At 40.3% G+C, this 21764-nt stretch overlaps 1 protein-coding gene across 5 annotated transcripts in view; it reads left to right on the forward strand.

The window, feature by feature from the left end:
* LOC110493827 (mechanosensitive cation channel TMEM63B) overlaps nt 1–21764 on the forward strand; it is a 103157-nt gene that overhangs the window by 75956 nt on the left and 5437 nt on the right. For 3 of the 5 annotated variants that reach the window (XM_090204947.1, XM_021568329.3, XM_090204948.1), the window contains 9 exons: nt 10766–10919; nt 11933–12039; nt 15601–15687; nt 16584–16649; nt 16933–17095; nt 17179–17284; nt 18747–18914; nt 19190–19305; nt 19466–19552. In XM_090204947.1, the coding sequence (XP_090061073.1) occupies nt 10766–10919; nt 11933–12039; nt 15601–15687; nt 16584–16649; nt 16933–17095; nt 17179–17284; nt 18747–18914; nt 19190–19305; nt 19466–19552 (1054 nt within the window). Of the gene's footprint in view, nt 1–10765; nt 10920–11932; nt 12040–15600; nt 15688–16583; nt 16650–16932; nt 17096–17178; nt 17285–18746; nt 18915–19189; nt 19327–19465; nt 19553–21764 lie in introns of all 5 variants that reach the window. The other 2 variants (XM_021568331.3, XM_021568328.3) reach the window with 1 other exon arrangement.

Below are 21764 nucleotides of genomic sequence, written 5' to 3' on the forward strand. Positions count from 1 at the left end.
CACCTCCAACTATACAATGTGTATTTGAATGCTTAGCAATCTTTAAGAAACATCTATTAATAAATTGTGGGGAATCATAAGTTGATGTGTACAAATTTTCAAAAGTAACATTTATGCCAAATAATAGGCACTGAACAATAACAAACTTACCCTCTGAACCCAGTTACCTGATTTTTCACTGTAAAAGACAGCCTCTTATTAAAGTTCTTATTAAGGATCGGTTGGAGGGCATGCAATTCAAATAAATAATCATAAATATTATGGATTTTAAACATTTAGGTAAATAGAAGTGTCTTATATCGGCTGAAAGCTTAAATTCTTGTTAATCTAACGGCACTGTCCGATTTACAGTAGCTATTACAACAAACAATTTTCCACCGGCACAGTTTTCATACATTCACGTATAACAATTTAAATATTCACTTACTTTTTGAAAATCTTCCTCTGATTTATCATCCAAAGGGTCCCAGCTATAACATGTAGTGTCGTTTTGTTAGATAAAATCCTTCTTTATATCCCTTAAAGTCTGTTTAGTTGGTGCCATCGATTTGAGTAATCCACTCGTTCAACTTGCAGAGAAAGGAATCCGAAAATCTACCCCTAAACTTTGTTTCAACAAGTCAAAATACATTACTATTTACTCCTCAGATAACCTAAAATGTAATCAAACTATAATATTTATTTTGGAAAGAAGTATGTTCAATAGGAAACCGATTTTAGTAGGTGCTAATGACTTTATGCTGCGCAAACATGAATTTCCAAGACTGTGTCCCTCTACTAAAAGTGTTATTTCTTATTCGTTTTTGAAGTTACAAGCCTGAAACCTTGAACATAGACTGCTGACACCATGTGGAAGCCATAGGAATTGCATACAGGGAGCTAATTTACAATATGACCTTTCTCTTGCATTTCTAAGAGGAGGGTCTCTCTCCAAAAAATAAAATCAGGTTGCTTTTTCTTTTGGATTTTCTCCTACCATCTATTGTTATATTCTCCTACATTATTTAACATTTCTTCAGACTTAAGTGTTTTCTTTCCAATGGTACCAATTATATGCATATCCTGGCTTCAGGGCCTGAGCTACAGGCAGTTTACTTTGGGCACGTCATTCAGGCAGGAAGTTGAGAAAAAGGGGACTAGCCCTAATACAAACACCTATTATTTTTGTGGAAGAGTGAGAGGAGAAAAAAGTCTGACCTACCCATTCCTGTTTAAGCTTTTTGTGCTCCTTATCTGATGTGTGTCTCCTGGAGGAGGGCAATGTCACAATCCATTTGTTTTAGCTGTGTCAATATTTTTTTCTGTTTAATCACATGGTTTAAGCCCTTCGTGTTATAAATCAAAATGTTAAGTGACTTCATTGTCAGTATAAAGTGTCAATATAGACCTACAGACCTTGATTTGAATTGACCTTTTCCTTGTACCCATATTTTCAGAAAGAAATGTTCCCTTGTTTTTAATTTCAATACAAAACACACAAACAACAAGAACATCCACACAAAAACCAGTGTCTCCACTAGAACGAAGGGAGCCTGAACAGTGAAATTAAAAGTAGAACACATAAGACTGCTACATTCCTGGGTTGCAGATCTTGGTGGTGTTCTTTAAACAAGGGGGGTTCTTCACGAGACTCAGTACCGGGGCAATTGTAGAAACTATGTGATATTTCGGCCTATAGTATATCTGACCTAATATTTATCACTTGACAATTTCACTTCAGCGACCTACCATTTAAGAGTAGCCTGGATGCAAAAAAGGGGACAAAAAAGGGGAGGGGCCCATAAACAAACCCTCATTTATTTATTTTTTTACCTTTACTTAACTAGGCAAGTCAGTTAAGAACAAATTCTTATTTACAATGACAGCTTGCAGAAATTGCCTGCACTCCATTATAAACTATGAAATATAGCCCCATAGCCTATTAAATGTTTTCCCAACTCAAATAATATTAGTCGATAAGAAAACGCAAAAATAAATCATTAAGAAAATAAATAATAAATACATTATACAAGCATATGTGGGCAGGCTGACTGTCTCTCCTTCCAAAGCAGGCTTTCCTAAACAGTAAGGGTTAAAGGCTGGGAAAAAACATATAATGCATCCAAAGCATTGTATAAATAAATAAATAAAGGATTAGCACTTTTTGTTAATATTTTGACTAACCTATACTTGGGTAGCCTATATGTAATTGCCATAAACAACGTAAAACATTGATCATCTTTACTCTTTAGCCTATTAAAAGAGAAAGTGGGAATGAGAAAATCAGGCTATTCTGTTTATTCCAGATTGAATAATTACCTCCATCCCAGCAAACTGTAGGTCAAAGATTGATGAATTAGTCCAGCAGTATGATCCCAGTTATGAGCATAAATCCAGGTAGTTTCAAGTCCTTAAGAAGAAGGGGTTGCTTCAGTAGTCAATGTGGACAGGACAGTGTTCCGCGGTAGATTTAGGCTACTTCTTCGGCCTTGAGTCCCTCTCTCTCACTCCTTCTGGGCCCAACCATTTGCCACGTAGTCTGCAAATTTTTCTGGACCCTGTCCTCGGCTCTGGAAGGTGGTGTAATCCCAATGGAGTGCAGGAAGGACTCGGCAGGCACAGAATCAAAGATGTGGGTGACGCGCAGCGTCGCAGGGAACATCAGAGAGTACGTGATGTTTTTGGCTGCCAATTCTCTCTTGATTCTGTCGTAATATTTTCTCTTTTGCAATAGCTCTGAAGAATAGTCATTGAAGATAGATATGCGTTTGTCTTTGTAGAATAGGTCTCCCTTGGTTCTCGACAGCTACATTATATCCTGTTTTGTTTTCGAAGTTGACAAGGCGCACGGTGATAGCGCTGGGCCTCTGTGTCTCCTTCTCTCTGGGCCTGCTCTGGGCTGCAGGTGTAGTTCTGTGGGTCCTCTCTATGACCAAAGGTGTAGCAGTATCGATGTCCAAAACCCTCCCTTAGCATCTTGCAGACATTTTCTGCCCCCTTTCTGCATTGGTTTTGACCCCAAAAGTTCTAATATTATTACGACGGAAAGGTTTTCCAACAAGTCTCCTTTTCTAATTCCTAACTGGCCCATCAGGTAGCTAATAGCCTGGTAATGTATTACCCGTTTATCATTTTTCTCTAGAGTAGCCTTCATGCCATTGATAGAGATTTGCATTTTGCATAGGGAGGTGGCTGTTTCTCGTCTAAACAACTTCAATTCTGCCATGAGAGATGAATCTCCGGCCATCTCTGTTTCGGCTGTGATGGCGAACTCTAACACCTCGTGGAGTTGGGCTCGGTGAGCGACTTAATCTGTTACGTTCACCGTGTTTAGCTTCTCTTCGATGCCGTTTTCACTTGAATATTTATCCTTACTCGTTGTCAGTCCGATTGAGGTCAAATATGTACTTTTAACTCGTGAAGTTTATTTTAGGCCAAAATTGTTACAGAACTTGATCAGCAAACAGCCTTTCCCCAGAATTCCATGCAATATCCTCTTGTAGAATATACTCCGGAAAGGGTATGTGTCACCATGCTGACATACTGTGTCTAAGCCTTTATACTAAGGCATGAAGGAATCCACATATTTTCTGAAATGTATCATATCTATTAGGCTTGGGCGGTATACCGTTAACACCGTTTATTGGGGTATTTGGAAATAGCCACAGGATGGTTTTTCAAAACAATTTCTTAGTTTTTTTAAAAATATTAATATTTGTTGCCACTTTTGAAGTAAATACCTGGAGTCATCTTGTGAAATAAGTTAAGTGATAAAGATTGCATTCTTCATTTGACCTATCACATCATTTTGCATGATAAAGTTTACCGGTAGTCCCGGTTGTTTACAACTATGACAGACCTGAGCCTTGTGGGTCACTCACTGTTGTGCAGCACATGCCAGGTGATATATACTTAACAAAAATATGAACTTAATATGCAACGGTTTTACTGAGTTACAATTCATATAAGGAAATCAATTAATTGAAATAAATGAGGCACCTAATCTTATTACTATTATTTTTTTTACCCCTTTTTCTCCTCTCCAATTTGTGGTATCCAATTGGTAGTTATAGTCTTGTCTCATCGCTGCCACTCCCGTATGGACTCAGGAGAGGCGAAGGTTGAGAGGCGAAGGTTGAGAGCCGTGTGTCCTCCAAAACACAACCAAACAAGCCGCACTGCTTCTTGACACAATGCTTAACCCGGATTCCAGCTGCACCAATGTGTGGAAGGAAACACTGTACATCTGGCGACCGTGTCAGTGTGCACTGCCCCCAGCCCGCCACAGGAGTCGCTAGTCCACGAGGAGACAAGGACATACCTGCCGGCCAAACCCTCCCCTAACCTGAGCGACGCTGGGCCAATTATTTAGGCAAAAGAAAAAGGCTCACTAACAAGGATGTAAACACATCTGTGCACAACATTTGTGAGAAGTAACCTTTTTGTGCATATGGAACATTTCTGGGATCTTTTATTTCAGCTCATGAAAAATGGGACCAAGATTTTACATGTTGCATTAATATTTTTGTTCAGTATAGTAACAGTATGGAATTGAAAAGTTAGAAGTTAAATATCCTATAACTATTAACTGTCTAAAATGTGCTAAATGTTCTGCAGTTGTGCATTTGGTTTGCTAATTTAGTAGCTATCTAGCTAAGTGGTTAGCTTCTTTCAAAATCAAGTTAAGCTTGGTAACAGAGAATCCCCTAACCTCCTGGAAGTCTGATATTTGTTTTGTGCATGCAGCAAACTGTGAGTAGCATGTTTTAGTTAGTTGTGTAACTTCATGAGCTGAGATGTCTGTCCTACAATAACTTTACGTCAGAGACGATACAATTTCCGCAAAGCGCTCATTAGCATGTAGTTAGCATTCTCTATGGGATGTTACATGTACTTGTTAGCATTGCTAACCGTCAGATTACAATAGCGCCCCTTGTGTTCAGTGCCAGTATTACATAATAACCCATTATGGGACAAGGTCGGTATGAAGGTATGACAATCTGGATATCGCCTAAGCCTAATATCTGTAGTCATTACCAGATCATTTGCTTGCCATTTATATTTTAAAAAACGATTTAAATACATTTCCTTGCATAATATGTAATATTCATCCTAGTATCGAACCTGGGCTAAATCCGCCTCATGACATGTCCAGCGCCCAAATTATAAATCAGTCTGGTTCTTCACAAGAAGGTGACATATCTGAGCATTCATTTGCACCATATTCAGTAGTAGACTATACAAGACACAGAAAGGCAAACATTGTCATATTTCATCCAAGTTGCTATTTCCAAAGCATATCTCTGTTATTTCTGTAAAAAAATAAATAAATCTGCATAGCAAATCCAGAGCTCCAATCACAACACATATTGTATTTTCTGGAAAGATGCAAACGTAGGCCAATCTTTGCTAAATGTTTGTTTATTTATTTAACAGAAAATAAAATGCCCTCAATACTCCTGCCTGCCCTGTTTTGATATGGACGATGGGTGCAGATTGGGTCACCAGCTGTGGTCCCTCAAAGTCCAGACACAACATGGTGGTTGTATTGGTTTGTAATCCACTCCAAACTGTCAATGCATAAATCATTAATCAAAATTGTCAATGTTGCAAGAACATATTGTCCTTTCACATAACCATACCACAAGGTAGCTACTTTACCTGCTTCATTCTTTATGAGAAGATTAACTGGAACAAGCTAACTAGCCAAGTTGCTAGCTTATTTTGTAATACAAAATCTGCCTAAACATTTTAAAATGTTAGCTGTCAACTTGAGGCTTGATGAGGATAAAAAAAAATCCCTGAAGGGAAGGCAATTTCGTTAATTGTTAGCTGGCTTGGCTACCGGTTAGCTTTTAACGTAAACTCACTCACTTTTGTACATCACCTTGGTCCGTACAATTTACCTTATTTTAGCGCCCCAAAAACGTAATACTTCCAGATCAACTGTATTGTCAATACCATTGTAAAGCACAATTTCTCCCCTTTCCAACAGAATCAATTACATGACCCCCACGCTGCCCGTTTCTGCATGACTCAAGAAGGCAATGAGCCCCGTCGGGTCTTTTTAAAAATGGCGGGTGGGGAAGCGAAACTAATGCATAATAGTGAGAAGGAGAGATGTTGTGTGGGAAAATATATTTTTTTCACTCGATCTGTCCAACTTATCACCTTATCGCCTCTAAAAAGTAAATAAAACACTATAAAGAGTTTATATAATGTGTCATTACATACCTATTTGACAATGATTGCGTGCAGTGATGACGCCAAAAATTGAGGTACACCCCTTTACCCCCGTCACTGTCCATTTCTTGTTTTAAAATGAGAGAAGTGCTACACCTGGTGGAGAGAGATTGTAAGACAGAAATAGTTGCTTTATGCGTGCTGTACGTTATGGCATGACACGTCACGATGTAACGGAGGGTCCGTTTTTTTCAACTTTTCTCCAATACTATAGAGCCATTACCATGTCGATCAACGCTTGAATAGAAACGTAGTTCACACCCCAGATTTTGAAGTCAACACAGTCGCTACAGTCCCATTAGTTTTCCTTGTAGCCTCGTTTGAATGTTGCGGTTGCGCACATTTGTACAGAATGGGGTGAGTTTACATTTCCCGCCTAGCTAGCTACTGCTGCTGGCCAAATTTAGCTAACGTTCCTGATTCTAGTTACTAAGATAACAAAACATCCTAAATTAGATACTCACTAGCTTTAACGTCTTTGGGGTATTTTTGGAACAGCTTCTCACTTCTTTATTTATCCAGTTGTCAGTTTGACCACACCGTTAACACACTTATTTGTGGTGCCCAAATTCCAAAATGACAGTTGGAACTTGTTGCTAGGCTACCAGTTATTGCTTTTAGCCTGCAGTTTATACGCACCTTTATCAAGAGGAAATATCAAAATTATAGCTGGTTTCTGAAAGAATGATATAGTTTAATATTTGTCCAATTATTGAGCAAGTCCTCAAATATGCATCAGAAATGTTCCTTATTTAGCATAGTAAAATGCATAGCAAGATCCTGATATGGACCTCAGTCAAGAGCATATGCATTGTATGTACTGAGAAAATATGCTTTGCAGGCCTACTGTCAATATTTGTCATCATATAGAGAAAATAAGATATCCACAGGCCTATCTCAGGATATCTAATGAGTCAATATCCTGCCATGATATCCGGAGGGAATCTAAACATTATTTGTGCGTGAAAGAAATATGGATTTCATATTCATCAAATTATTGAGCATGTGCTTAAAACTCAAATGCATCAGAAATCATACTGTAGCAAATCAAATCACCTCAGCCAAGAGAAGCATATCTGGAATCAATATATCTTCATATTTTGAATGTGCTGAGAAAACAGATATGCAATGTATACAGCCAGTATTTGTCAAAATGAAGAGAGAAAATAGGATGTCACATATTTCAGGAAATTGAATGAGTCCATAGGAAATGTCCATGTGTGATATGCAGCGTAATCCCAATATCATGTGTCAAATAGCCACATCTGGATTCAGACTTTTTCAGGATATGGTACATATCCACAAAACTCAAAATATACTTGGGAAATGGTCTTTATTCTCTAGAATATAAATGTGTCATTTAAAGATATCCCCTGATATTGACAGTGAAACGGCCAGTGCATTGGCTACGGAGGGGGGCGTAGCAGGATTTCTTATAAACGTGCAGATTAGTGTCCCGCTCCTAGAAAGCGGCGACTGTTGCCTTTAGCTCAGTGTGGATGTTGGCTGAAATCCATGGCTTCTGATTGGGATAGGTACGCATGGTCACTCTGAGGACCAGAGGAGGCTGGTGGGAGGAGCTAAATGAGGACCGGCTCCTTGTAATGGCTGGAATGGAACGGTATCAAGAAGCATTTGTTTGATTCCATTCCAATTCATTAATTCCAGTCATTACAATGAGCCTGACCTCCTATAGCTCCTCCCACCAGCCTCCACTGGTGAGGATGTCGTTGTAGATTCACTTATTAATGAAGGCGATGACTGTGGTAAACTCTTCAATGCCATCGAAAGAATCCCGGGACATATTCCGCTGTGTGCTAGTGAAACAGTCCTGTAACTTAGCATCTGCTTCATCAGACCACTTCTGTATTAAGTGCTTCACCTGAACTTCCTGATTTAAAGTCTTGCTTGTAAGCAGGAATCAGGAGGATATAGATTTGCCAAATGGAGGGTGAGGGAGAGCTTTGTATGTGTCTCTGTGTGTGGAGTAACCGGTGACTTGCTGGTAAAAATGAGGTAAGACTAATTTCAGTATTCCTGCATTAAAATCACCGGCCACTAGGAGCGCCGCCTCTGGATGAGCATTTTCTTGTTTGCTTATGGCCCTATACAGCTCTTTGAGTGTGGTTTTAGTGCCAGCCAGCATCAGTTTGTGGTGGTAAATAGATTCTAAATATATAGATCATAAAAGTGGTTCCCAAGCTTTTTATAGTCCCGTACCCCTTCAAACATTCAACCTCCAGCTATATACCCCGTCTAAGCACCAGGGTCAGCACACTCTCAAATTTTGTTTTTTTGACATGATTGTAAGCCTGCCACGCACACACACACTATACAATACATTTATTAAACATAAGAATTAGTGAGTTTTTGTCACAACCCGGCTTGTGGGAAGTGACAAAGTGCTTTTATAGGACCAGGGCACAAATAATCATCAATCATTTTGCTCTTTATTTAACCATCCTTACATATAAACCTTATTTGTTCATCAAATTGTGAATAACTCCCCACAGATTAATAAGAAGGGTATGCTTGAAAGGATACACAACTCTGCAATGTTGTATTGGAGAGAGTCTGTTTTAATTCATTTTCCACACACAGTCTGTGCCTGTATTTAGTTTTCATGCCAGTGAGGGCCGAGAATCCACTCTCACATAGGTACGTGGTTGCAAAGGCCATCTGTATCTTAACAGCACGATTTGCCACGGCAGGATACTTTGAGCGCAGCCCAATCCAGAAATCCTGCAGTGGCTTCTGATTAAATTCAATTTTCACAGAACCGCTTGTTACAATTTCGATGAGGCTCAAAAAATCATGCAATGATGGAAAGACCTGTGTGTCGTCCTTGTTAATGCAGACAGAGAAGGGCTCCAACTTCTTAATCATAGCCTCAGTTTTGTCCCGCACATTGAAAATAGTTGCAGAGAGTCCTTGTAATCCTACATTCAGGTCATTCAGGCGAGAAAAAACATCACCCAGATGGGCCAGTCATGTGAGAATCTTGAAAGCCGTCAGACAAGTGAAAATGATGGTCAGTATAAACTTTAAGCTCGTTTCTCAATTTAAAAAATAGTGTCAATACTTTGCCCCTTGATAACCAGCACACATATGTATGTTGTAAAAGCTTTACATGGACGCTGCCCATATCATTGCATAGTGCAGAAAATTGCTTTAACAAAGTTAACCATTTTTCACTGTAGTGTCCAAAACGTCTTTCAAGCTGTCAGTCATTCCCTTAGCAGCAAGAGTCTCTCGGTGGATGCTGCAGTGTAGGTGGATTCTGTAGTATACCCAAGTGGCGTCAGGAGCAACTGCTTGCACGCGCGTTACTACTTCACTATGTCTCCCTGTTATGGCTTTTGCACCATCAGTACAGATAATAACATGAGCAGGAGCTACGTTTGGCTACATACATGCAATTCCCGCAAGAGAGTAAGGGTTAATGTGATTTGAATGTTAATTATTTGACTAGGCTACCTCTATTTGACATTGTTGTTATTTCGCTGAACACTAGATGGTTTATTTTTATTTTTGCCAGTGAAATGAGGCTACTCAGGCGAGGGGGAAAAACACCTCACTCAAATGTATTTCCCCGTTGGAAAATATAAATGCACTGTTTGAAAATGTGAAGGAAGAAAAAGATAAAAAAATTGCTAATTTTTGTGTGTATTATGTATTTTTAATTATTTAAATCTCTTTTATTTGACGTTTTTATTTGACGTTCTCCAGTTTGGGAATACCTGGTCTACAGCTTATCATGAGGTATACTCATTCAGGCGAGCAAAACCTCAACTTCCTTAATAATATAGATTGCGCATCAGCTGTTAACACCCTCCTTGAATTTACCCAACACTGCAGTTATGTCCTGCCGATTATATAGAAAAAAATATCCACGACTCGGAGAAACATAGGATATTAGGTTTCTTCAGATCATGTTGATATGATCGTCTCGAACGTAGCTTGTCCAGTTTTTTTTTCTCCAGTGATTGCACATTCGCCAATAGAACCGAGAGTAGAGGTGGTTTATCCACTCGTGCCAGTCTCTAACGCGGCCTCTTCCTTTTTCGAATGTCTGGGGTTTGGTACTTCGTCAGCGACTCATTGAAGTAGAAATCCTCCTCCAAATCGAGGATCGTTGTTCTGATATCCAGAAGCTCTTTCGGTCATAGGAAACGATGGCGGTAACATCATCTACCAAAAAGTTAAAATCAGCAAAAAAATCTAATAATAATAATAGCACAATTGGTCAGGGCCCATAAAACAGAATAATAGTATGTGTGTGCACGAAGGTGTGAATTTTGGTCGATAAATTTGATATCCGTAAATTTGATATCAACAAATCTTATGATTGTATTGACATCTTTTAAGTGATGAACACCAAAACTAGTGTTCTATTTTTCTTTTATATTTATATTACCTTATCAGAAGGTATTGTATTAAGTCTGATATGAAGGTAACACTTTAATGTTCATATTGGGATGACTTGTTTAAATGTTGGATGATTTACAAATGATCTCTGTGTATATCAACTTCTCTCTGACAGGGAGCACTTATCGTTGGGGGGGGTTTCCTGGTGGATTCGCTGCTTCATCATCAACTGCATCCTTTTCCTCCTGCTCTTCTTTCTCACCACCCCCGCCATCATTATCTCCACGATGGACAAGTTTAATGTCACCAAGCCTGTGGAGTATCTCAATGTAAGGACATCTTCAATATCCCCCCAATGTATTTCACTACATATCAAAGGTTTTGTCGTGGCCTGGCTGGTCTAGCAGCCTCTGCTACACAGGTCCTCAGTATCGGCATGGGTTCGAATCCAGCCTTCTGCCCTTTGATACAACCTTTCTCTATCTTTCCCCAATGTTGTTCTCTCCCACTATATGTTCAATCTGAAAATACCTTTAAAATATGTAGTTTTTTTAAAAAGGCTTTGTCAACTGAAACTTAAATTGATTATACGTTGACATAATGAAAGAAAATTATGCACTGTGAATTTGCTAGTACGCCCTTGTACAGGGCAATTTATTCCAGCCCTAGAAAGCCATATCACTGCTAGTTTTCTTTTCTACTTGTTTGTTAATTGAATGTCATTGATTGACCAGAGTTAACCTGGGTTGTGTTTATTAGGGCAGTGGTTCTTAAACCCCCAGCCGTTCCATGTATTTGATATATTCCAGAGCTTGCAAACCTGATTCAACTTGTCAATAATCATCAAGCCTTTGACTATGTCATTTAGGTGAGAGCTAGTTCAGGATTACGCAAAGATTTTGAAAAGTCTGGGGATCCCCGAGGAGAGGTTTGAATAAACACTATTAGGGTAGACCACAAAATAACATTTTAAATGTTTTGCAGAGGAAAATGGAAAATGACTATTGTTATTGGTGAATTCTTGGTAGTCCCTTTCCATTTAATTTCATTCCTTTAATGAACACAACCCTGCTTTCCCAGGTCTGATTCAGTCCTTGATTAGAGGGTAAAAATCAAAACCAGCAAAGCTTCTGACGTAATTTAATAGTCATACCCTGCCCTGCCTTAGTACTTTGGTCAGTGAGAATTCAGTCATTGTTCTTAGCATGGCGTTATAGATTGCAGTTGGACCAGAATCGAATGCTTTTTGGTACAGAGCTGAATCTGAGGGCCTTTGCGGAGCAAGGCTTTGTTGACACTTAAGGAAATGTCTGTCTTCTGTTCCCCTGTAATTTTTCTCCAGAACCCCATCATCACCCAGTTCTTCCCTACTTTGCTCCTGTGGGCTTTCTCTGCCCTGCTGCCCACCATTGTCTACTACTCTGCTTTCTTCGAGAAACACTGGACGAGGTACTGTTCACTTTCCTATCCTAACTACACTACCGGTCAAAAGTTTTAGAACACCTACTCATTCAAGGGTTTTTGTTTATTTTTTTACTATTTTCTACATTGTAGAATAATAGTGAAGACATCAAAACGATGAAATAACACATGTGGAATCATGTAGTAACCAAAAAAGTGTTTTATATTTGAGATCCTTCAAATAGCCACCCATTGCCTTGACGACAGCTTTGCACATTCTTGGCAGTATCTCAAACAGCTTCATGAGGTAGTCACCTGGAATGCATTTCAATTAACAGGTGTTCCTTGTTAAAAGTTAACTTGTGGAATTTCTTTTCTTAATGCGTTTAAGCCAATCGATTGTGTTGTGACAAGGTAAGGGGGGAATACAGAATATAGCCCTATTTGGTAAAATACCAAGTCCATATAATGGCAAGAACAGCTCAAATGAGCAAAGAGGAACGACAGTCCATCATTACTTTAAGACATGGTCAGTCAATCCAGAAAAGGTCAAGAACTTTTCAAGTTTCTTAAAGTACAGTCGTAAAAGCCATCAAGTGCTATGATGAAACTGGCTGTGATGACTGCCACATGAAAGGAAGACCCAGAGTTACCTCTGCTGCATAGGCTAAGTTCATTAGAGTTAACTGCACCTCAGATTGCAGCCCAAATAAATGCTTCACAGAGTTCAACTAACAGACACATCTCAACATCAACTGTTCAGAGGAGACTGTGTGAATCAGGCCTTCATGCTCAAATTGCTGCAAAGAAACCACTACTAAAGGACACCAATGAGAAGAAGAGACTTGCTTCGGCCAAGAAACACGAGCAATGGACATTAGACTGGTGGAAATGTGTTCTTTGGTCTGGAGTCCAAATTGGAGATTTTTGGTTTCCAACTGCGGTGTCTTTGTGAGACGCGGTGTGGGTGAACCAATGTATTTCCCACTGTAAAGCATGGAGGAGGAGGTGTTATGGTGACACTGTCTGTGATTTATTTAGAATTCAAGGCACACTTAACCAGCATGGCTACCACAGCATTCTGCAGTGATACGCCATCCCATCTGGTTTGCGCTTAGTGGGACTATCATTTGTTTTTCAACAGAACACTGACCCAACACGCCTCCAGGCTGTGTAAGGGCTATTTTACCAACAAGGAGAGTGGTGGAGTGCTGTATCAGATGACCTGGCCTCCACAATCCCTCGACCTCAACCAAATTGAGATGGTTTGGGATGAGTCGGACCTCAGACTGAAGAAAAAGCAGCCAACAAGTGCTCAGCATATGTGGGAACTCCTTCAAGACTGTTGGAAATGCATTCCAGGTGAAGCTGGTTAAGAGAATGCCAAGAGTGTGCAAAGCTGTCAAGGCAAAGGGTGGCTATTTGAAGAATTTCACATACACTGCTCAAAAAAATAAAGGGAACACTTAAACAACACAATGTAACTCCAAGTCAATCACACTTCTGTGAAATAAAACTGTCCACTTAGGAAGCAACACTGATTGACAATAAATGTCACATGCTGTTGTGCAAATGGAATAGACAACAGGTGGAAATTATAGGCAATTAGCAAGACACCCCCAATAAAGGAGTTGTTCTGCAGGTGGTGACCACAGACCACTTCTCAGTTCCTATGCTTCCTGGCTGATGTTTTGGTCACTTTTGAATGCTGGCGGTGCTTTCACTCTAGTGGTAGCATGAGACGGATTCTACAACCCACACAAGTGGCTCAGGTAGTGCAGCTCATCCAGGATGGCACATCAATGCGAGCTGTGGCAAGAAGGTTTGCTGTGTCTGTCAGCGTAGTGTCCAGAGCATGGAGGCGCTACCAGGAGACAGGCCAGTACATCAGGAGACGTGGAGGAGGCCGTAGGAGGGCAACAACCCAGCAGCAGCATCGCTACCTCCGCCTTTGTGCAAGGAGGAGCAGGAGGAGCACTGCCAGAGCCCTGCAAATGACCTCCAGTAGGCCATATCATTTAGCTTGCTCTGTCTGGACTCCAGAGTAAGTAATCAGTCAATCAAATGTATTTATAAAGCCCTTTTTACATCAGCCGATGTCACAAAGTGCTATACAGAAACCCAGCCTAAAACCCCAAACAATGCAGATGTAGCCTTGCACAAGCTTATGCGAGCCGTAGCGGCTCATAGGGTAGGAGCCAAACTCCTGTTTCTGTAGCGCGAGTCTGGACAGGGCGCTAGTCTAGCACACGGCCTTACCCCCAATCTACAGCATCTTAATGCTGAGTGCCAAGCAGAGATGCATCAGGTCCCTTTTTTTACCCTATTTTGTTTAACTCAGCCAGGGATTGAACTCACAACCTTCCAATCTCAGGTCAGACACTAACCACAAGCCAACTGCGTTGACTCCAGAGTAGTGACATGATATATCCCTTGTTGATATTGGCTACTAAAATGAATGACCTTCCGATCCATGCAGGTGTAAAGAGCAGTTTATGCGTCACCGTTAATGGCTGTAATGACGGGCTACACTTGTGGCGCGATTGTGGATGCATGTTTACGTGTGCATGCATGTGTGTGCGTGGGGGGTTGCACCACTCCTTTTTGGGGGTCGCGGGTCAAAAAGTTTGAAAACCACTGGGATGATAGTGGCAACAAACAGTTGGGTTGGATATAGCAATGGTAGGCTTCAGTATTTCTTACAACATTCTATTTTGACTGGAATTGTGTTGGTAATTGATAATAGTGCAGCATTTATTCCAGTTCAAAATAGTTGATCAAAATACTTGTGCTGCTTTCCCCTCATCTTGTAATGATTGCTCAAAAATCTGTGACCGCAGAGAAGCTGTTTTTGTTTCTTTTTGATCATTTTATTTTAAACAATCACAGTAAGTTACTTAACTGTTCCCCAGAAATGATTTGGTATTGAGATAAAAACGACTACATTGGACCTTTAAGAGTACATGTGGCCATTAAAGTTATGTTCTGAGAGATCTTTAATTCCAACAGCTCTTTGTGCAGATGTGATGTTGACAATGGGGAATCACCAACATTTTATGGGAGGGGTTTCTTACAGTTGACCTATGTTATTTCCACTTGATTTGGGGTTTTCTAAAGATCACACACACTTAAATTAGTATAATTGTAGAGATGAGGACAGCTACTCTGATTACCGATGGCTGTCTGGCGCTCGCGGCATCACCCAAGTGGGTGCTACAAATTAGTAGTGAAGAGGAGTAGCTACCTACAGAGTCCACAAGGAGAGGCTGAAGACGTCGGCGACAGCGAGGTGTGCTGATGGCTGCGGACCCGTCTCTGACTCTTGGTAAAACCACTGAGCTCCCTGGCTGTGACTGTGATCAAGATGCTCCCTCCACCACTCAGACCATTCAACCTTCCTTCTTGCCTCAACTCCCTGACATTTTGATTTGAAATTGGTTGTATCTCATCTTATTAATTTAAATGTGTTTCTTGTATATGTTACTGTAATTCAGCTTTTAACTGCCATAGTATACGTGAAACTAAATGAAATAGACCATTATCATCACGTAAGTGATTTAATGCTCCATCAGTGACATTGGCCTTTTTCTCTTTTTTTTTAATGGGCAGGTCGGGGGAGAACCGGACCACCATGCACAAGTGCTACACCTTCCTCATCTTCATGGTCCTCTTGCTGCCTTCACTGGGCCTTAGCAGGTACCTGTTAAACTGTGTTTTAAAGTCGCAAAACATTTCTTGCAGGTCGTTGGTTATTTCAACTAAGGTAATATGCCCTGTACTTTTTTAACTAATATCCCTTATGAAATCCCTTAAAGACATGCTCTAGAACTTATTTTTTAAACCTACCACTTTGGATGTGTCAATGTGTAGTTTATGCATAATCGATGAGCAGAATTACTGTCTTCCCTCAATTAGCCACGAAATCCCCAGTATGAAAGTGACTGTTCTTCTGGAAACTGTGCTGCACCATTTTCCCAAAATTTTCCCCCACGTGGGTCAGTCCCCTAGCAATTAGACTTTTGCCAATGAGTTTCAGCCCCTCGCCATTTGAGTGACAGCTAGCAAGAGAGCGCAATGACATGGTGCACATATCTGCACTTATGTGACATAGTACGCCATTTTCGGGGATCCATTTATTGCTCATGAGCGCTACTTTCAGAACTACTGGCTAAAAAGTTTGCAAAAGTCCTGGACAATGTCATTAATAACCCCAAAAACCTAAGCTGTTGCTATATTTCTTTTGCCATCATAGAAGACTTTTTGAAATATAACTACATGAAATCGTAAATGTAGGGGCATATCTTATGCCTGGCACCTGGAAAGAGATTGAGGTTTAGCTGTAGAAATCAGCAGGTGAAGTACAGTAGTTCCCCTTGGCCCTAGGTAGGAAGTTACAGTGCCTGGCTGTGCAAGTCCACCCTGGCCCAAATGCCTTGTAGAGATTGGTTTTGCTCTGTATTTGCCAAATTAGTTTATCAAATAAATGGCACATGAATAATCAACCAATATCTGCCTACAGATATCAACCAAATTATGACCTGCCCAGGAAAGCTAATTTGATTTCATTTTTGTTATTGTTGCTTTTAATACAGTTTGGATGTCTTCTTCCGCTGGCTGTTTGATAAGAAATTCCTTGCTGACGCCACTGTCAGATTTGAGTAAGTATTTCTATTTTTATAGAAGAGGAATATAGTTAAGATCCATTGCTGTTACAGCTGGTATTTGCCTGGTATTATGGGGAAAATATGTAGGACGTCCTGGTACTGTACTTTCAACACAATTGCTAATTACCTGGTACATAACAGCGTTTCTCTCAATGAAACCAAAGCATAGTTACTGTGTGATTTGTCAGGCCATTACTCGTAAATACCAGTGAAATGTATTTACAGTACTATGGTAAATGCTATCTAATCACACTGGTGGTGCCTCCCCCTGTATAAGGTGTGTCTTCCTCCCTGACAACGGAGCCTTCTTTGTCAACTATGTCATCGCCTCAGCGTTTATCGGTAACGCCATGGACCTGCTGCGGATTCCAGGCTTGCTCATGTATATGATCCGACTGTCCCTGGCCCGTTCCTCTGCAGAGAGGCGCAACGTAAAGAGGGTAGGAGTCCTTAAGGAATATATTGCCACTGCCGTGCTCAAGTTCAATTGACTTTTCAATGCTGAATGTTTTCGTGTCTACAGCATCAAGCGTTTGAATTCCAGTTTGGAGCGGCCTACGCCTGGATGATGTCCGTCTTCACTGTAGTTATGACATACAGCATCACCTGTCCAATCATCGTCCCCTTTGGTGAGTCAGCCCGCCTCTCCCCAGAGAGGAAAGGGGTAAGAGGGAGAGAGTGGGGAGAGATTGAGTAGGGGAAGAGAGACTGGGGAGAGAGAGGACTACTCTCCCCTCTCTTGGGTCACCTATTGGCAGTTCTTTGTATGCGTCAGAATGAATCACCAAGGAAATTAGGGAAAACTAAACTCTGCGTTATGCCTAGAACAGGCTGACCCACTCCTGGTGTGTACATACAGTATTAATACATTACTACTGTGCATCTCTATGTTAAAGCACTGTATAGGTACAATATGCAATGCATCTTTACTAAGACATACCCTTATTCATAACCCTTGACTTATTCCACATTTTGTTGTTACAGCCTGAATTCAAAATGGTTTAAGTACATATGTGTTTTCTCACCCATCTACACGTAATACACCATGATGACAAAGTGAAAACATGTTTTTAAACATTTTTGCAAATGTATGGAAAATTAAATAGATAAATATCTAATTTACATAAGTATTCCCACCCCTGAGTCAGTAGTTTGTAGAAGCACCTTTGGCAGCGAATACAGCTGTGAGTCTTTCTGGGTAAGTCTCTAAGAGCTTTCAACACCTGGATTGTGCAACATTTGCCCATTTATTATTTTCAAAATTCTTCAAGCTCTGTCAAATTGGTTGTAGTCAGTTCCGCTCTGACATCGCTCGTCCATATATAGTTAATTCTTTCCTACTTAGATTTGTATGTATTGGGGATATGTTGTTAGATATTACCGCTTTCAGGTCTTGCCATAGATTTTCAAGTAGATTTAAGTCAAAACTGTAACACGGCCACTCAGGAACATTCACTGTCGTTTTGGCTAACAACTCCAGTGTAGATTTCGCCTTGTGTTTTAGGTTATTGTCCTGCTGAAAGTTAATTAATCTCCTACTGTCTGGTGGAAAGCAGACTGAACCAGCTTTTCCTTTAAGATTTTCCCTGTGCTGAGCTCCATCCCGTTTCTTTTTTATCTTGAAAAACTCCAGTCCTTAATGATTACAAGCATACACATAACATGACGCTGCCACCACTATGCTTGTAAATATGGAGATTGGAACTCGGTAATGTATTGGATTTGCCCCAAACATAACACTTTGTATTCATGGCAAAAAGTGAATTGCTTCCTTCTTTTCACTCTGTCAATTAGGTTAGTTTTGTGGAGTAACTACACTGTACACTGTAGTACAGCTATTTCATTTGTTTTTCTTATCTCTTACTTTTTTTATTAGGTATTTTCTTAAAACGGCATTGTTGGTAAGCTTGTAAGTAAGCATTTCACTGTAAGGTCTACACCTGTTGTTTTCGGCGCATGTGACAAATACAATTTGATTTGATGTCAGTTGTCTCCAGCAAATACTTAAAATGGGTGGGGGGAGGTATATGTTCAGTAGTTATACCGTTTAAACAACAGTTCTCAAACAAAACAATTTCTCCCTCTTTCTAGGTCTGATGTACATGCTGCTGAAGCACCTGGTGGATAGATACAACATGTATTACGCTTACCTTCCCTCGAAACTGGACAAGAAAATCCACTCCGGGGCTGTCAATCAGGTGGTGGCAGCTCCCATCCTCTGTCTTTTTTGGCTGCTATTCTTTTCCACCATGCGCACAGGTAAGGGTAAGGGGCTGGGGGGGGGGGGGGCTTTTTCTTTCCTGAATTAGTGGTAATTTGGATTGTTTAAATGTGTATTTATTCATACAACAACACAGAGTTTCACATGGAGTAAAACAAACATACAGTCAATGATACAATAGAAAAATAAGTCTATATACAATGTGAGATAATGTGTTAGTACCTTTTTCAGAGGGTGAGTCCTGAAGTCAAACAAATTAAATTACAGTAAATTAAAGTAAATTACCATCTCTTTGCACTTTTTTAAAACCCAGGCTTTGTAACCCCCACGTCCATGTTCACTTTGGTGGTCCTAATCATCACCATTGTGGTATGCCTGTCGCACGTCTGCTTCGGCCACTTCAAGTACCTCAGCGCTCACAACTACAAGGTACGGGTCACTGTGCTCAAGGTACGGCTCACCAACACGCCAAGTGTCCAGTCCTTCAATTCAGGTAGCAGACTTAGGCCAAGTAGTACCATAGAGGAGACTCTCTGACAGCTCTTTCCCCTTCTTTCCCCCTTTTCTTCCCTCCTCTGGCCTTAAACAGATTGACACCAAGGAAACAGATGTTGACGTGGTTGAAAATGGCCGCCCTCCAGTCCGCACCTTCTCCTCTCCTTCTAATAAGTCTCAGGTAAGCAGATCATTTTTTTTTTTAGTATTCCAAGCTGTTGAATTGTGGGGGACTAGAATGGAACTGTCCAGATGGCACAGTGAGATTGGCCCAACGTTATCGCAATGCGTAATTTTGTCCAGTGTTCCAACGAACGTGTGTTTGTTTGCTCCCTTGACAAACAATCTGACTTTGGTCCAAATCTGGGATTCAAAAAAACAACAAAGCAGCCACCCGCCATTGTTTTGGAAAATGAAAAAAAGATGAGACTGGAGAAATGTAACCACTCAAATTCATAGACCGAGCTATCGGTGCAAGGACAAACCGTCTGTGAGATCAAAGTTATAGCTTTAATATTTTTTTTGAAGCTATACAGTACTTTGACATTGCAGCCGACTTTGAAAAGCAAGTTGACTGATCTACAAATCAGCTTGCATCATAAATAACTACTCAATATTATTTGTAGATCAGTTAGTCACAATGATGCATCACGGTTTTGATGCTCCCGAACGCGGCCCATGTCAAGTGTTTTCGGATCATGTCATCGGAAATACTTTTCTTCCTCTTTATCTTTTTGAGTACGAAACATAGATACACACCATTTTCATGTGGGTTCGTTTCCCAAGAGCACACATACGTGAAATGTATGCACATATGACTAAGTTGCTTTGGATAAAAGCGTCAGCTAAATAGAATATATTATTATATATGCTGATGTTGGGGAGGTGCTGAAAATGATGAATATGAAATGTTCCTTTAATTTTACATGACATGAAAATCACCAGCTCGACCTGCTATCACGCTATGTTTGCAAGTGCTAAATTGCTTGTGTTATAGTAGAAATTCTGACGAGTCGGGTTCTGATGCCCGACTTGGCTGTATATAAATGTTTGTCTCCTTGTCAATGCAACTACGTACCATCTCCCTGTCAGCTTTTCATCAGCAGCATACCACTCTGCATCCCACTTCTGTCTTGCTTCTGAAGCTAAGCAGGGTCGGCCCTGGTCGATCCCTGGATTGGATGGGAGACTAGATGCTACTGGAAGAGGTGTTGGAGGGCCAGTATGGGACACTTCACCTCGGGTCTTAAGATCAAATCCCAATACCCCAGGGCAGTGAAGGGGACATTGCACTGCTTAGGCTTGCATCTTTCAGATGGGACTTTAAATGGGTGTCCTAACTCTGTGGTTGTTAAAAGTCCCACAGCACTTATCGCAAGAGTAGGGGTGTCCTGGCTAAATTCCATCATGGCCAACTAATCATCCCCTAATTGGCATATTTCACTCTTCACCTCTCCACCATGCTAGCTGATGTGTGGTGAGGGTTCTGGCACAAAATGGTTGCTGTGCATTACCCAGGTGGGTGCCACACATTGGTGGTGGATGAGGTGAGTTTCCCCCTTATGATGTAAAGCGCTTTGAGTACCGAAGTTGGTTGAAAGGGGCAATACAAATCCAATCCATCATTATTATAGACTTTTGACAATTTGCTCCCTGTGTATTCCCTGTCCCAGTGATGGTTTGGAGTCAGCAGCCCTTTTAAATAGGTCTTAATGTCAATTATAATATCTGTAATAGAGAAAAAGAGAGAAGAAAGAATAAGAGAAAGATAAAGAACTTTGAAGTTGCTTGTTCAGTAGTCATTCTGATCATATTCAATGTAAACAAACAGCAGTGTCTTGCTGATTTACTATTGGTTCACATTCTTGGCAGTTGAACATGTGAACATTTCTCGCATAGAATGGGCGATTTTCTGCCCGACTAGATGCGCAGGCGTTGTATTGCATCAACCAATGGTTGTCGACTACGCAGTCAGGCATCCTTTTGCTATATCATATGATGTGTTTAACTGATATGTTAAATACCTATCCAGGGCTTGTAAGAGCTGGCATTGATCTGCAATGTAGTCAGGCAGGAACTCAACCATTGTATGTATGTATGTATGTATGTATGTATGTATGTAATGTATGTATGTATGTAATGTATGTAATGTATGTAATGTATGTATGTATGTATGTATGTATGTAATGTATGTAATGTATGTAATGTATGTAATGTATGTAATGTATGTAATGTATGTAATGTATGTAATGTATGTATGTATGTATGTATGTATGTATGTAATGTATGTATGTATGTATGTATGTATGTATGTATGTATGTATGTATGTAATGTATGTAATGTATGTAATGTATGTAATGTATGTATGTATGTATGTAATGTATGTAATGTA

Source organism: Oncorhynchus mykiss, chromosome 17, assembly GCF_057628025.1.
Source record: "Oncorhynchus mykiss isolate SJ-2025 chromosome 17, ASM5762802v1, whole genome shotgun sequence".
Lineage (NCBI taxonomy): Eukaryota > Metazoa > Chordata > Actinopteri > Salmoniformes > Salmonidae > Oncorhynchus > Oncorhynchus mykiss.